The 17,906-nt window shown below is 43.5% G+C and overlaps 2 protein-coding genes across 5 annotated transcripts in view; both read right to left on the bottom strand.

The window, feature by feature from the left end:
* The window catches only part of LOC132465470 (long-chain-fatty-acid--CoA ligase 1-like), an 18,337-nt gene extending 12,923 nt beyond the window's left edge, over positions 1-5,414 (bottom strand). For all 3 annotated transcript variants that reach the window (XM_060062112.1, XM_060062110.1, XM_060062109.1), the window contains exons 1-2: positions 5,297-5,414; positions 811-1,302 (exon numbers count right to left, since the gene is read on the bottom strand). In XM_060062112.1, the coding sequence (XP_059918095.1) occupies positions 811-1,005 (195 nt within the window). In that variant the 5' untranslated portion in view covers positions 1,006-1,302; positions 5,297-5,414. The remainder of the gene's footprint in view (positions 1-810; positions 1,303-5,296) is intronic.
* Positions 5,415-5,744: 330 nt separating this feature from the next.
* The window catches only part of st3gal5 (ST3 beta-galactoside alpha-2,3-sialyltransferase 5), a 37,251-nt gene continuing 25,089 nt past the window's right edge, over positions 5,745-17,906 (bottom strand). For both annotated transcript variants that reach the window (XM_060062119.1, XM_060062118.1), the window contains one exon: positions 5,745-6,675. In XM_060062119.1, coding sequence (XP_059918102.1) covers positions 6,418-6,675 — 258 coding nt within the window. In that variant the 3' untranslated portion in view covers positions 5,745-6,417. The remainder of the gene's footprint in view (positions 6,676-17,906) is intronic.

Here is a 17,906-nt window from a genome sequence, read left to right as displayed (position 1 = left end):
AGTTTGGACGTGAAGCTCGACCCAACGACTTGCGTGAGACGCTGGGCAGCGCTGCACCTGGTGCTGTGCTGGGCCCTAAAGTTAACAGCTCTCTAAATGAAGGGTGCCATTCTGTCTGCATGGTGCCAAGCTGACTGAATGGTGCCAGGGCATGTCAAGGGGGGGGGGGGCAGATATTGACAGACTGACAGACGGATGGAAAGAGAGAGTTGTTACTATCTTTGATTACTTTTTAAACTGCTTGGCAATGTAATCAAGTACAGTATATTTAGTTTGGAGAGAGAGAGAGAGAGAGAGAGAGAGAGAGAGAGAAAGAGAGAGAGAGAGAGAGAGAGAGAGAGAGAGCAACAGACAGAGAGAGAGAAAGAGAGATAGATTCCCCTTAATGCATCCAGGAATTCACTAAATGCAATGCCTTTTATTTAGAAGCATTCAAATCATACCCACCCCATACTGCACCCCTTCCGTTGTCACATTGCCGTTATTGTCGTTGTACAAATATGACAAGAATCCTGAGAGCATAACGGTCATCTGCAATCTAATAATAAACCAATGATACAGTAGAGGCATTAGCTCATGAATGGCTAGTAGACTAAAAGTAGGAAGCATGCAAAGAGGAAGTCACACAACGACGAGTGACTTATTAAGAGAATGGTTTGGGACAGAGGCGGCTGTATGATGGAACCCAGACGGCAGGTCGGTTCCCGATGTCCTACAGGAAGCGAGCGGAGAACACAGGCCTGGTTCATTCACGCGGTGTGGTTGTGAAGGACCTGAGGGGAGGTTGCTCCCAGACACCCCCCCCCTCACCTGGATCTCCCGGGACTGCGTGCGGAGGTCGCAGGGCGACGGGAGGGCCTTGGGCCGTGTGGCCAGGTAGTAGGTTGTCATGGCGGCCACCGCCCCCATGCTGACCAGCGTGGGGACGGAAAGGCTCTGGAGGAACTTGCCCATGTCGTCCATGTCGGGCAAGTGCAGCCTGGTCACCATCCCCTGGCTCAGCATGGCGGGAATGATCGGGACGGCCCCTACTACGAGGAGAGCCTGGGCGTACGTCTGCGTGTATGTGTGTGTGTGAGTGTGTATGTGTGTGTAATGAAAGGACGGGAGACGGGGGACTTGGTGGGGCCGGATGAACCTAACTAGGAGTGTGAAGCTGTTTAGGTTGCATTGTGTGTGTATGTGTGTGTGTGTGTGTTTGTGTGCGTGTGAGTGCGTGTGTGTGTGTGTGTGTGTGCGTGTGTGTTTGACAGGAGTGGGTTGGGGAAATGAGCAGAGTGGAGGACCGGTCCAGGGGAGAATCTGGGAAGGAAAATTGGTGGACACAAGTCATTAATCAATTGGAATGAATAATGTTGATATTGATTGGTACTGTTAACTCTCCAACCTGCTCTAATTCCAGGCTTTTGGAAGCTAGTTATATGGTGACATTTATATTCTGGCATCAGACTTAAGGAGATAGCACTGTGTGGAAAAAGCATTCAGGGTAAGTAGGTTCCCTTTTTGGTAATTTATGTTCCTCAAACTGAACTGAACAGTCTATACCCCAAGGTGAAGAGGCACACTTTCTTGTCGTTCGGGTTTCCCAACAACATATGTCCATTCATGCGAGTAGCTGGCTTTCAGTTGAGAGCCTGTGGGGTGGTGGGGATTCAATAATACCAGGCTGCATTGTTCTGCTGCACCTCAACGGACTCTCGTTCTATCGTCTTATTGTGTTACCGCCGGCCTCGGTTCAACAGCTTTCCATAGCAGGTGACAGGTGTCAAATGTTGAGTCCCCATTATGTATGGGAACCCACCCAGAGACACGGGGCTCCTCCCCTGGGCTCCTGTTTATGAAAGTATGGTCCCATTAATAGTCTTGTTCCTAGATACGGGAGTGTGGCCAAGGCATTGCACTTGACTCTGGAGATAAGCTGTGTATGGTCACTCTTTGGTTGACAGGAGAAGGTCGTGTGAAGTTGTTGATACTCGTTTAGGGAGGGTGGTCATGTTTGAGCAGCCAGCATCAGAAACAGTTAATGTTGAGCAGTGGTCTACGTTGAGGGCAGGAATTGAACAGAGAGGGGCAATGACTGGTCTATAAGTACCTAAACGGGGCAGCTAGAGGTTTTGTTTGTTTATAGGCCTATGTAAGGCCTTATTTGTTTACAGGTCATTCTTCGCCTATCAAACATGGTGGTTTTTGTTGACATAGTGCAGCAACAGGTTGAAGAAGTCAACGCAGTCTACGTTCATATGTCCTTGCTCAAACTAGTGTATGCCCAAAACTCATAAATGTTATATCCTTAATAACCTATATATATACATTTGTCTAGCAAAATACATAATAAAAAGCCAAGGATATCCAAACAGCAAAAATGTATTTGATTGGCTTTGCATTTCAAAAATGAAATCCCATTTGATGGTTCATTGATGAGAACCCTGTCAGCTCAAGGAGAATGTAAAGAAAAAGTTGTAGTTCTCTCTTGGGATCCGTTCCATAGTATGCCAGATACTTATATTACCACTTATCTTAACAATATTGTCCAAAAGCATAAATTGCAGCCTGTTTCATCAATCACAGCTGGAGTTGTCTTGCTCCATACTGGACCAATATAAACATTGTTTTCCTCGTTAATCCCTTGGACCCAGAATGTTTGAAAACAGGGTGCAGGATCGAAGGTTATCTTTGTATTTTATTTTTTCACATTGATTAAAGGATATCAATACTTTCTAAACCATTTAAGAATGACTATTATAACAAAGATTGACATGCTTCTTTTACATGCCATTCAGGATCAAAAAGCATCATTTGTTTAGGAGCCTTTTAAACCATTGCAATTATGCCACAGAATTGTGTATAGCCTGTTTAACAGCCTGCCATAAAATTGAACAGCTTGAAATAACTGTCAGAAATCTTATAATCCCTCATCCACAGCACACCTTTGAATAGACCATCCAACCACACAGGAGGACGCTAGATTTACCTCCACAACCTAGTAGCCAATGACAACCGCAGCAGCTTGTTCTGACTGAGCCCGCTGGACTCAGAGCACTGCACACAAGGCTCCAGACCACTCAGGAGCACTCTTCAAGAGCACACTGTCAACTAATATGTCCTCCCCACAGTCCCAAAAGATAGGTGTCCTCTAAGAGTTTCCCTGATTGGTCCCTCGGGCTGGGACACACTGATGATGTCACCGAGGAGGATTGTGTGCTTGTTTCTTGACTACATAGAAAGATGGTGTCTGATTGGTTAACGGATGAGACAGAACTGAGGTAGGGAGCGAGTGAGGAGGACGATGGTTTGATCCACAAACAATATTATATTATATATATATATGATAATTCCACTTTGGGGACTTTGTGGTGACAAGCAAGGAATGGCAAAGAAGATGACAGTACATAGCATGTTAATAGAAGGCAAGAAAAACCTGATTCTAATGGGTAAAGAAAAAGGAAAAGTATCGTAAAAATGATCAGTATAACTTCATTATAAATTATATAATATAACAATTAATCCGCAAACGTTGTGAGGAGGTGGAGTGTTTCCTCTAGAAAAAACCAAATTGCTTGCACAGGCAAATATTTAACATGAAGCCAGGAAGATTATCCACCCGAATGCACAACAGAAATGTAAATCAAACCTGCAGCATCAAATTTCATTGCAGAGTGTAAAAAGCTCCCTGGCATACAGACAGGAATATTCAAACCTCTTGCCTAACCATAGAGCTTATCACAAATAGTACAATTCTGATTTGTTATTTATGTAAATGCAAACTAGCTTGGCATTTTTAAGATCCTGGTTCGCCAAATTCTCGAAACAAAGAACTTAATAAGCTTAAAAATGATTCTGACGGGTTCCTGTTTCATTGTAAACGATCCTATGCAGTGCAACCTACACTGTATTCGTCCCAACAACCTTGTCAATGCGACCCCTCATTCGATGACTGGGTTGGAGGAAACAGCGCCCCCTCAGGCCGAGAGAACTCCCACAGTACACAGCTCACCTTTACCCCAGTGACCACCGACCCGGGCACCTGCCATCTGAGAGGCCTTTACATCATCGGTTAGGGGAAGACAAAGATAAGGAGATCGAAGGATGAGGAGACAGGCCGAGTGATATGGAGTAATGTGTGCTCTGCGAATTTACGCAGGCCTATAAATGAGAACTTTTGCATGCATCTATAACATATCTGAATCTATTTCAGATATGCATTTCCACCTGCATTTCAACCTCATCATTTGGTGTGAAAGTTTAACCACAAAGTTATATCCCTTGATCTTTATGGTTTATGTACATGGCTGTGTGTGTGTGTGTGTGTGTGTGTGTGTGTGTGTGTGTGTGTGTGAGTGGGTGTGTATGCACATAACATTATTACTTCTGTGCATGATACCATGGTCAATGAAGAGCTGCATGTGTGTGTGTGTGTGTGTGTGTGTGTGTGTGTGTGTGTGTGTGTGTGTGTGTGTGTGTATGTGTGTGTGTGTGTGTGTGTGTGTGCGTGTAAGGGAGAACCTGTCACGGATTAAAGATCACTGTGAAGTGTAGGAACCCATGGCTTAGCTGGTGGGTTCCCGTCCGCCAATAAGACCGTTGACCTTTCACCCCCAAACCTCCTCCACCAGATATGCACTGTGAAGCCATGCATGTGTTGAACCAACAACCATCTTATCATACGACACTAATGTCCAACCCCCCTACAAGCCGCTCGCTGACATTCTGACATTGGTTCCACTCCCATTGAGCTGTGCTGCAGAATGGTCCGGGCGTGATGTAAATTATTTTAGTCTATGCTTCTTCTGACATGTTTCCAGCTAACAACAGTAATGAATGATTTCTTCTCCACATAATGGACAACACCATACAGGCGCTCTTTATGCCCTGTGGGGGACAGTTCTGCCGCAGCCCATGAGCCAGACGATATCTGGCTCAGCGTATTAACATAGGAAGCGACTGTGGGGTTGAAACTGTTAAACTCTGCAGGAAACAGCGTTGAGACCGGTCCCTATATGGCGGTGAGACAGCAGGCTGGTCCTCCTATCCTACGGTACACGACGTACGAGGCTTCATAACGTCCCTCTCGACTCGTTATAAAGCGCGGGTCCGTGTTAACATTTAACGAAAGTTCGTGGTAATATATCAGTAACAACAGAACACAGCAGCAGGGACGTCTCTCAGGGTCAAATCAAATCAGAACAGCGCATTGAGTTTAAAGAGTCACAACGCATCATCACACAAGTCATCAGCGACATAACGGAGCAGTTATATTTGAAGTAGAATAGAATAATATTTTCTAACGGTGTCCCACCTGTTCGTTTCTCGAGCTCCTAACGTCTTGAGCACGCGCCTGTAGTACACTGGAGGGGAGGCGGAAACTAAGGGAAACCAAGACCAACGTCAGCCAATCAGCAAGAGGATACGACGTTTAGCATAGTAAGACAACTTCCTATTGGTTTAACATTGATAGTAACTCAACGTATAGCGGAACGTATGCGTGGCTCCATAGTGCATTTGGTTTTCTTTTATTAGTTATTCATTGGGCTATGGAAAATGGTAGTCAATAGTCCTATTATCAGTGCACATTTGATCATACACTTGATATTTACTCGCTGCAAACGTGTTTTTAATAAGATGATCTAGGCTGTTATTCCATTATGAAATATGAACAAAAACAATGTATAACAGTGCTAGTGCTAGTTGAAGTTATATAATGACCTCAGGGGTAAAAGGGCTTCAAGTACAACACAACGCAAATGGAGGGTATTGATCAAACATGTAAATGATACAGTAGAGAACATTCACATTACTTTTTTTAGAAAAAGTCACAAAATATCAAAATAATAAGTGTGCAGCAGATTAGAATACCAAATCAATCATAAAAAATAAAATAACTAAACAAAGGTTCAAAAAGAGAATATTAAGATATAATTAGAAGAAATGTCTATAAGCCAAAACATTAAAATAAAAGTTTCATATTCTAACAAAGTCTCAAACATCAACCAGTGCAGTTTTAATTTCATCCCAGATTTGCAAGATGGAAGTCCACTCCTTCACCATGGCAACAGAACTGTCCAATGTCTTCTCCTGATCTTAGGTGAAGACCTTTGCCTGAGGCTTCCCTTCTTTGTTCGAGAGCTTTCCTTCTCATTATCCCGTACGTCGTCTGGCGAAATACTTTAACGTTTTAATTCCCAGTATTACCAGCTTGTTTGTATCAGTAAACTCATCGATCCAGAACATTTCTATTCTATTCTTAAGACCTATTTGGATTATTCGTGTCATACAAATAAAATTGTAACATCAAAAGCTAAAATTTGACGTTGTTCTCATATCGCCTTTTCCTTTCCTCATGAAAGGTGCCATGCACCTCCAGGTTCCCCCAGTAGGGCCCGGTCCCAACCCCACACCAGCCCCCCCCCCCCCCCCCTGTCAGCCGGAGCAAACGGAGCAGTGCAGCCCCCCGGTCAGATCGCTGATGGCCCCGCCTTTTACTAGCTCCCGCAGCAGCTCCCGCTCCCGGTCCACGTTGTGCATCTTCTGCTTCAGCATGGCGGCCATGGGCAGCCGGTCGTAGTAGTGCAGTGGCGCCCCCTGCTGGGACAGGTTGTAGCCAAAGCCCGCCAGGCTGACCTCGTCACACAGCAGGCTGGCCAGGGAGAGCGCAGACATGCCCAGGGTGGGGACGTTCTGTAGGGGGGTGGGGGGGGGAGGGGTCACAGAACATGTTGTTATGTAACATGGAGAACCACAATCTATACTATAACTCTAAGTAAGACAACAACTGCTGCTACGACTATTAGAACTTTTAAAGCACCCTTAATCTTACAGAGAATCCATTACAAGCCTTAGTTTACAAAGTGCTTGTAGGGCACAAATACAGATATTTCTGAAAATCGAATTTAATGTGATGTTATTGAATGTGTAGTTCAGTAGCGAACCCTGACCATTAAACCTAGGCCCTGTGGCCCACTTCTCCATCGTGAAAATAGAAAACCATCAGCTAAGCTTACTGTGTACTCTCTTTAGTAGCTTACTCTGTACTCTCTATAGTAGCTTACTGTGACCTCTCGATAGTAGCTTACTGTGTCCTCTCTATAGTAGTTGTCCTCTCTATACAGTAGTAGCTCACTATGTCCTTTCTAAAGTAGCTCAGTGTCTCCTCCCTATAGTAGCTGTCAATCCTATAGTAGCTCACTGCACCATCTCAATTGTAGCTCACTGTGTCCTCTCTATAGCTCAGTGTCTCCTCTCTATAGTAGCTGTCCTCTCCATAGCAGCTCACTGTGTCCTCTCTATAGTAGCTTACTGTGTCATCTATAGTACTGCAAATGTTACCTATCACAATTACAGCTCTGAAACACAAATGAATACACTAGTCCAGCCAATGCAACGAGCAAACAGCACGTACTAATACAAAAAATAGCTATCTCTACAGCAAAATGCAAATCCGCCTGACAAATAATCGCATCATCCCACAAGCTGTGTGTGCACTTCAGAATACATAGACATATGTATAGAAATGTATATCAACTTATTATAATAAAATACATTTCATACATTAAATGAATTCCTGTTATTAACTTAACCTAGAAAAAGGTGTAGATAATAAATCAGTAACAATGTCCTCCTCACTTGCGGTAACGGTACTCATGGCTGCTGCCATTGTGAAGTAAATTAAATCACGCCTCATGAGCTTATACCCAGTTTATTGGATTGTGTCAGCAAGAGGAACTAATCATAAAGTTAGCGATAACATAGCCCACCCATTGAGAGGGAAGATATGATTGGTCAATTTCAGTGTCATTTGAAATTAGTCTCATTGAATTACTATTACTCAACCTCTGTGAAATTATAGCAGCCCCACCCATAACAGGTCACGTCATTGGATGTCCTCTTCTCTCTCTTTGAGGATGTCTACAATAGACACTGCCTCAGGAGAGCTCATAGCATCCTGAGAAACTCATCCCATCCAGGCCATAACCTGTTTGACCTTATGCCCTCTGGGAGGCGCTACAGGGCAATCGGATCAAAAACCAACAGGCTAAAAATAAGTTTCTAGCCCACGGCCCCCCTGACAGCTCGCAGATTGAGGAGGGGCTTAAATTTTCCCTAAATGTGGGCTGGTCTAAAGGTTTAAGCGGAATCGGAAAGAGAACGTATTTCCGCCTGAGTCCATAATACTGCACGCTTTTCTGCCTAGAGTTGCCGCTCTCTGTTCGTGTACATTATAAACTAATGTATGGATAGACCAACAAGTTGATCATTAAAATATTCATGCAAGTAACATGCATAGGCCTCATGTTTATGCCATGATGTCGCTTGAATAATAGCATTTAGGCTGTGCTTTTCAGCTGGGATTTTGCTTTTCCCCTCCAGATTTGCATGTATATTTTATCTACATCCTACCACAGCTCGAACACGCACACTGCACCACGACATTGCACCACATAACACACACATTACAAAACCAACAGTTCTTTTGAGAACGTCCGTCTGTCTGTCTGTCTGTCTGTCTGTCTGTCTGTCTGTCTGTCTGTCTGTCTGTCTGTCTGTCTGTCTGTCTGTCTGTCTGTCTGTCTGTCTGTCTGTCTGTCTGTCTGTCTGTCTGTCTGTCTGTCTGTCTGTCTGTCTGTCTGTCTGTCTGTCTGTCTGTCTGTCTGTCTGTCTGTCTGTCTGTCTGTCTGTCTGTCTGTCTGTCTGTCTGTCTGTCTGTCTGTCTGTCTGTCTGTCTGTCTGTCTGTCTGTCTGTCTGTCTGTCTGTCTGTCTGTCTGTCTGTCTGTCTGTCTGTCTGTCTGTCTGTCTGTCTGTCTGTCTGTCTGTCTGTCTGTCTGTCTGTCTGTCTGTCTGTCTGTCTGTCTGTCTGTCCGTCCGTGTCCTGATTTTCTCTGGTCAGGTAGGTTCACTGCAATGCTTAAAAAAAAAATCATATTTCATTTCCAGGTTTATAAAAACAGTAACTAATGCGCTATATTTGTGTGTGTTTCTACCCTAGAGTATGTCTGAGAGAAATAAAGAAGGTAATCAATAAATCATTCAGTTGAATTAGAGTATGATAAATAAGGCATAATAACAGGATTTGAATATCAACATTTAATGCATGGCCTTACTCTTTGCATAGTGCATTACATTTTGATATTGGAATTCTGCATTGACAATGATCAAAATAAGTGTAATGAAATACATTCATTTATTCATTCTTTGTGTCCATTTGTTAACCACAGCTACTTTGATTGACCTTGTGTTGCCTTCGTACATGTGAGTGTGTGTATGTGCGTGACAGGTGTCCTACTGCGGTAGACCAAGCTCAGGCTGATTTACATCCTCTTCCTGATGCCATCTCGATGACGTCAATGTGGTAAAAAAGATAAAAATGTCAGTGTCAATTTCAGATGGTAAAAGTTATGTTTTAGCAGGGGTTTAAGTGATGCTGCGCCTTTTAATGTTTATTCTTTTCCCATCGGATATATAGAGACACATTAGTATACTTTTGGATGGTGATACACCAAACATTAATAACATCACCAACAGTGAACTGTTCCACTGTCCCTTCTGTAAATACGTGGGTGCAAAATATAAGGTTGACAACCACATAAAAGGCCATTCGTCAGTGAAACACAAAGGTGCTTATCTAAAATAGTACACAAATGAATTAATTTGTCACAAGTATGAATCTTACTCCCTTAATTCCTCTCTTACAGAGTTCACAATAATCAAGTGTGGATTAAGTTGTCGGACGGCAACACATTTTCATTGTTGCTATTGTGCAGCAACACTTAGAAATCGATTGCATTTGGTAAGGCACCTACAAATACACCAGGGGCCTCATGTACTAAGACTTGCGTGGATTTCATACTGAAACTTGGCGTACGCCAAAACCCAGAAACTGTCTTACGCACAAATAAATTCAGATGTATCAAAGTGTGCGAACGCATGGATCCAAGCACGTTTCTTTTGTACATCTCGATCAACGTGGAATTGAGCGCACATGCCGAGGTGCCAAACTCCTCCCTGTCCACGCCCTCATTTAAATATGCAATTTCATTTAAATAGGCCTCTGGACCTGAGATTCACCTCTTAATCCGATCACCTGGCACCATGAACAGAGGCAAAAAACGAAACTTCACAGAGTCTGAGCTCGAGATTTTGCTCCACGAGGTAGAAATGCGCAAGCATATGCTATTGGAACCCTGTCAACAGGGATAAATGCAAAACAAAAGAGAAGTGAGTGGGAGTGTGTTTGCGAGGCCGTCAATGCAGTGGGGTCTCAGCAGCGCACACACTCTGAAATTAAAAAAAAGTGGTCAGACCTCAAGGTGGAGGTGAAGCGGAGGGTTTCTGCCCACCGCCGAAGCGTGACCGCAACAGGTGGGGGGACGGGAGTGGGGGAACTCTCCCCCTTCGATTTGAGAGTGGCCGCTTTGATCGGTGACACAGCTCTCACCGGAGTGGTGGGAGCCCATGAAGGGGACACCGATCATCCCCAAGGTAAATATGCTGAAGTCATAAATGCTGTAATTATACTGGTCATACAATTGGCTGCTTGCAATACACATAAGTCGTGCGTAAAGATGCCAGGATATTAAAGACTTTGACTCGTGTTTATTAACTTAAATCTTTTATTTTTGAATAGACAAGCAAGGAGAGGGCACGGATTGCTCCGTCGGCCCCGGCGTCTCCAGCGCCCTTCGGATTTGACCATTTGCGATGTCCTCTAACAACGCTAACGCAGCCATTTTTAAAACAATTTTCTTCATCCATTGCGCATGCTTTTATAGCCACCCATATAATTGCAAGGTGTGTTAATTGTTCATTAGTGTGTCTCTGATGTGCAAATCACTCTGAGTCATTGTTTTCACCTTTTTTCCCAGTTTCCCAGCGTCACCTCTAAGTGTCGCCAAAGGAACAATAGCTGTAGAAACGTGCGTACGACAGCTCTGGAGCTGGCGTGGGGACCGCACATTTTTACGATCATTTCACGTTTTGTACATCTGAACGTGAGCGTGGAAAAGGACGTACGCCACGTTTTTGTGCGTACGCAACCTTAGTACATGAGGCCCCAGGAGGAGGTGCAAGCTGCAGCCCCTGCACAGCACTTTGTGGCCCCCGCTCAGCTCCCTCTGCTCCCTGTGGCCCCCTCTCAGCTCCCTGTGGAAAGCATCAAGTGAGCAAAATAAATTCTGTTTTCCTCATTGCAAGTTGATTTTAAATAAAATAAACTTCAAAACACACTGCAGGAGAAAACACACCAACCTCCTTGAGACAATAACGAAGGACAGATTTTTGGCCCGTCAGTGTATCGATGGTACACATGGTGTGTTTGCAGTTGAAAAATCACACAGAAGATCATCTGTGAGGTCGACCAGCGTTGTTTGAATGCCGACTTTGCTCAAAGGAGCGGGATGTTGCCTTTCGAGTGCCAACACATCCAATCCTTATTGTACTGCCCACGCAAACCGTGACACTACCAGGTGAGGCCTTGGAAAGAATGGTGGAAAACAAGTGGTTTGGTGAGGAGCGTAAGGCCGGCCTCTTGCGTTGCCAAAAAAAAGGTGATGCCAAGGGTGTGCCTCTGTCTGCGCACCTGACTGTAGGTGGTCCACCATCTCAATTCATATATCCGTTTATGAAAAAAAGGTAACATACATGCAGGTTGGGAAGAGTTATTGTGGCATATGATGCAAAGCAAAACACCTGGCATTGTCCCTGCTCTAAAGCAAGACAATCCTGTATCAATAAAGCTGTTGCTAAATGGCATCGGTTTGTAACAAAGAGGGAGCTTTTTAGGAAGGCGTAGAGCACAGAGGAAGAGACACTTAATCTTACCGAGATCAGCACAGTCCAATACGACAGCGACTCTAAAGAGGACAGTTATCCACCAGATGACAAAGAAATTGCAAGGATGCTTAAATACCTCCTCAACAACAAAAAGCTCCCGGCAAATATACCCCAGGCTTTCATAGAGCAGTCGAGAGAGGGAAGAAGAGACTACAGGCGCTCGCTCGCGCGCTCTCTCTCTCTCAAAAATGTGGGGAGAATATGAATAAGAATAAAATGTCAACGGGACTTAGATGTGCTTTGCTACCGCAAGCACACTAATAATAAGATATCCTTGCTTGTTCCTCTTTTATTAAAATGTATTCATTACAGATAATTTCAGTCAAATAAATGACGATTGAGGATGCAACTCTCACAAAATATATTACTTTTATTTTGAAATGTTATAACATTGGAATACTCCTGTTTCTCATAATTTTCCAGACCCATACAGCTATCAGTAAAGTGATAGAAATTATAGAGACAACGGAAAAGGTGTCCTTTCCAAACAAGGAAAGAGTTCTGCAGGCATACCTCCACTTTGAGGCCCTAACCGACCCTGAATGCAACAGTCGTATGTCATGTGGAAACAACCCAGCAGTTGTTGTTATGGACCTCCACAGATAAGGCGTTTTCAATATGCCAGGTGAGTTATGCTATTATTTCACATATTTTAGCTTCATTGTTTGTATAGCACCTCATCTGTCTCTGAATGGTGTAACATCATATTACCCATGCCCTTGAATAACGCATAAATAATCAAATGTCGTGTTCGGAGTGTTTTTTTAGTGATTGAGCTATGAATAACAAACTATTGTTTTAACAAAATTAACAGTGAGTGACATCCCAATTCTACCTGAAGGCTAAGATGGTAATGTTGACATGGACTATTTCCGGTACACTGTGGCCACAGAAATGCTCAGTCTGGGATTAATGCCATGTTCGTCTTGTCAAAAGACAAAACAGCTAAAGAACAGTTGGAGAGAGAGTAAAGTTTATTAAAATGTGTTTAATGTTGTGATAACAATAGCTAATACTCATCACATTTGTTCACAAAGATGGATGGAAGAACCCTTTTGTTGTGCCACCAAGTTATAATCACTCGGCCCCCTGGATTGGCCCACACACCCGGAGGTCAAATTCTGTGTTGAACGCAGAATTTTAAAAATTGCAAAGCCCCAAAATGGATGGAGATGATAACTTTAATGATGGTGAAAAAATTAATGAGGAGCGGCTCACAGATGAATGAGTTGATGAAATATGCCAAATCCACTTCTTTATGCTAACAAAAAATATTTTTATGCTATATTAACAATATCAACTTCATTGCATGTTCACAACAGTAGTGGAGCAGAATAGTAAAAAAATCTTTCACTTTGGTATACAAGCATGAAATTTAGCACAGATACTCTCTAAGGGCCACTATTTTGGAAAATGCCGTTGGCCACTGAAAAATTCAATATGGCGGCCATTTTTCAAGATGGCCGCCATTGCTATTCAATGCTTATTATATCAATTATTCAAACAGTGATCCAAGCACAATATTTTATACAAATACTATCTAAAGGACATGTTCATGGAAAAAGATGCTTGTCCCAGTAAAATTCAAGGTGGCCGCCATTTTTAAGATGGCCACCGTTCCTGTCAAATATTAATTATTCAAATTGTTCAAATTGTGATTCAAGCATACAATTAGGCAGAAATACTCTTCTAGGAACACTCTATTGGAAAACGGTATGTGCCACTCAAAATTTCAGGATGGCAACCATTTTCAAGATGGCCACCATTTCTGTCAAATAGTCATATGTCTGTTCATTGGAGTACACAAGCCTCTCCACCACGGCAAGGTGCAGTCCACAGAGAGGAAGGGCCACTGGAGGTGGCCAGTAAAAATTCAGGATGGAAACCATTTTTCAAGATGACTGCAATTCCTGTTCATTGCCACTGTTTCCAAATAGTGATACAGAAAATAGGCCTCTGTTAAGGCCACTTTTTGAAAAAATTGTATGGCCAATAAAAAATTCAAGATGGAGACCTTTTCCAAGATGGCCGTCATTTTGGTAGTATGTACACTGATGCACACATGCATGTTAGCAAAATAACGGGCACACTTTTAGAAAAGGGCAATCGCAAAAATTCAAGATTCATTTTTCAAGGTGGGTGTTGCTTTAATAGTGTTCTCTGTTGGGACTGAGTTAAAAGGAAGGATTAAAAAAAAAAAAAAAAAGTTCTATTCACATTTTGACCAGCTCAAAGGCCTTCTGTTTAGACTGTCGAACCTGAGATTGAGAGGTTGTGCCCTGTCGACTCATAATAACTGTTAAAATGGTAGCCAATGCCTCCCCAATCTAAAACATTTGCATCTTCCACGGCACTCTGATTTGCAGCCACACTTGGCTAGTTGTTCACAACTTTTTGCAACTGGTGCATTTGCTGTCCAAAATAACCCCCATTGTTCACCAATCTTTTTCCATCCCCAGTCAGCAGGACTCTCTGCTTCTGGCTGACACTGGGTTTCTTGACCCCATATGCAGGCTGCCTGATATGCAGCACGTTTAGTGTGTTGAAGCAGAGCTGCTCTTGTTGGAGGAATGGCCTCATATGGCCTCTGCTTTCGGGGACATGCCAAGTCTAGCCTCATCTACACTAACAGCTGTGCTTGATCAATCACACAGCAGGACCACAAACTGCTCAAGGATCTCCAGGTCACTATCAGTCAGAACAGGAGGGTATTGACTTAGTTTGCTGAAGATGAGAGAGGCCTCAGGGAAAATGTCCCAGGTTTGCCAGGCAGTCTTTTTGCCTTTATTGCGAAAGGCTGATACAGTATCACAACCTGTAAAGGCGTGAAAGAATCGAATGCCTTTGGTCTTAACTGGCCCAATAACATGGCATAGGTCATGAACACCAATCCACCGTAGGCTCACACCATGCCCAAATGCAACCCACAGCTGCTGGAGACCAAGATCCTGGAGGGATGGGAAGATGCTCAATGCTATAACAAGAATGGGAGGTATATTTTGGTATACTTTTAGTATGTTATTTCAGCACACCAAATACTACTAGAATCCATTGAAAAACCTTTTGTATAAATGTTTTTGGGGTTAAGCCCTTTTTTTCATAGATTGACTCACCTATTCCTTAACACATTACATTGACCTCTGACAGAAATGGTGGCCATCTTGAAAATGGTCGCCATCTTTAATTTTTGAGTGGCACACACCTTTTTCCATTAGAATGTTCCTTGAAGAATATTTGTACCAAATGTGATGATAGCATCACCATTTGACGAATTGATGTAAGGATTCAAGAGAAATGGCAGCCATCTTGAAAAATGGTTGCCATCTTGAAAAATGGTTGCCATCTAGAATTTTTGAGGGACAAGCACCGTTTTAAAAAAACATTCTTAAGAGAGTATTTTCACTAAATGTTATGCCTACATCACTGTTTGAACGATTGACATAACGAGCATTTGACAGAAATAGCAGCCATATTTAAAAAATGGCCGCCATGTTGAATTTTTGCCAAAAAGTGACCCTTATGTTGCGTTCACACCAAAAGATGCATTTGCTGCCCGAACGCGTTGCTGCCGAAGTTTTGCTGCGCCGCAAAAGTTTTGCTGCGCCGCAAAAGTTTTGATGCGCGGCAAGTTTTTCCCGCGGTGCTTCTGAATTCATTCACAACCATGGCCGACATTACGAGCATCATATCTCTTTACCTGTTGTGGAAGAGGGAGAGACGTCGGAATGCTCGTCGTCGTTTATGGATTCATGACACCATTCGGAGCCGTACAGAGCTCGGTGAATTTCACCGTCTTCTGCAGGAGCTCCGTCTGGATGGCGAACGCTTCCAGCGCTATTTGAGGCTGACTCCAGCCCAGTTTGATGACCTGCTAGCTAGGATCGGTGCTAGGATCTCTCGGTTGGACATTTATACTTATATTTATACAACTGTTGTATAATGAGCGTATACAGCACACGGCGAGTGAACTGCTCCATAGGATAAATTGCCGGCGAACCGCTCTATCGGAGCCTTCTCTCTCGGAGGGACGCTAAAGTGTGTTGCATAGCGACCATCGATGCATAGCGGCAGCCAGGAGGGACTACTATTTTGTATTCTTTAATTAAACGGCTATTTTGACTTTCTTGGTTTCTTTTTAAATGTAGTGTGTCTATGACTTTCGTTTCGCCATAATAGTAACCGTTGTATAAAAGCAATACATCAATTCAGTCAGTGGCATGTGCTCATTATACCACTGTGAAGAGGGTCGCCGGCCGGTGAAGGGGGTATAATGAGCACATACCACAGCCTGGCGTGATCTATTGCTTAAATATATATGTATTGGACACTTATAACTGGCCACGGTGGTGTTGAAGATCACCGGGTATGCGGAGACTGCAATTATTATCTTCTCCTCCATTTAAGTAACACTGATTGGCTGTTACGGCATGTCACTCGGTGGCAACGCCTCAGTGGCAACGCTGTTGAACGCTGATTGGCTGTCATCACGTTTGCAGCCAGGCAAAGGTTTTGCGGCGCGGCAAAAGTTGAAATATTTCAACTCGAGCAGCATTTGACGCGCCGCAAAATACGTGAACGCTCCCTCCGCCCGTGCCCGGCAACGGGCACGGGCATGCCGCGCCGCAAATCAGAAAATGCCGCGCCGCAAATCAAGTTTTGCTGCCCGTTTTCTCGGCAGCAAATGCATCGGCAGCAAAGCAGCAACGCGTCTCTACATTCACTTTGAATGGGATCACGACGCGCGGCAACTTTTTGCATCTTTTGGTGTGAACGCAGGGTTAGAGAGTATCCGTGCCAAATGTCATGCTTGTTTACCAATTTGAACGATTCTCTTGAAATACGCCATTAATCTGCTCCACTACAGGTACAGGAGGTCAGGGCACTGTGCAAACAGTGTGGTGTGGATGATAAGGGGTCCAAGATAGATATGGTTATGATACTGTCTGACAAAATGCCTAATAGAGTCACCTACAACAAGGTGTTTGAGAAAGTGTGGGGTGCTTCTGATAAGTGAAATGATATGGAATGTTGAAGATCATTTCACATTGTTATAAATTGTTGTGTTAAAGAAATTACTTATCATTATGTAGTAGGTTAGCTATACATGCTCCTAATGTCAGTTATTAATGTTTTTTTTCTGTTTCACAGGTGGTTGGGCAGTTATCACTTGCCCATGTGGGGTTGTGTTTTCAGTCAAATTCAACCTTAGAGCAGAGAGTCCACGTGACTTTGTGAATCTCTTGCTGTCTTGGAAACACCTCCCCAACGTGGCTGTGTATGATTATGCCAGGGGTCTGGCACTGCATGCCAACCGCAGGCAGCCAGGAATATTTGCCCCTTTTCCGGTAAGGTTACTGGATCCCACCCCAGAGAACGTGAAGCAGGCCTCAGAGGGAAAGGTCCATGTCAACTTGCCTTGGCTGAAATTTAAAAAAAAGCCAGCTGACAAAGATGGTCACCCTCTCACTGGATCCTCACAGCATTTTGCTTTGAACGATGTGTTCCACCAGGGGAACAGCAAAGACCAGTGTGAGGTTCTAAGAAAGCTGGAGCTTGTGCCTGAACTGAAAAAACAACTACTTTCAACCCCATCAACACACAAGAAACATTCTCCACCATTACAACATGGCAAGGAACCAAAAACTCTAAAATCAGTACAGCAAGATTGTTCCTCCAGATGTTTCATTGCAGTTTGACAGCAATGGAAGGGTAGTCTTAGGTATGGGATTGAATAATTATGCACATTTGTCGTCTTCATCTACTTTAGACAATAAAGTTTGTTGCATGTTTTTCCTATAGCTCACTCCCCATCAGCTGCGATGTCAACTGGGTCATATGGGAAAGAACAAGAGGAGTCTCGAGTGCGAGTCATGGCTCTATTTTGCACATCATTCAAATGAGAAATGTGACATTTCACACATAATTTTATTTTTCGGTTGTTGCTTTCTACACTAGTAAATGATGACAGTGAGAAGAGACCTCATGGAGACTTCCCTAGTCTCCACAAGTGTTCAGCGCACAGAGCATACTGGGGACAGAAACTCCAAGACAGCCAGGAACAACTGGTAAAGTTAACCATTGT

The sequence above is a fragment of the Gadus macrocephalus genome, chromosome 10, assembly GCF_031168955.1.
Source record: "Gadus macrocephalus chromosome 10, ASM3116895v1".
Classification (NCBI taxonomy): Eukaryota; Metazoa; Chordata; class Actinopteri; order Gadiformes; family Gadidae; genus Gadus; species Gadus macrocephalus.
The sequence above is the reverse complement of the archived record's forward strand: the minus strand, read 5'-3'. Positions and strand labels throughout refer to the sequence as shown.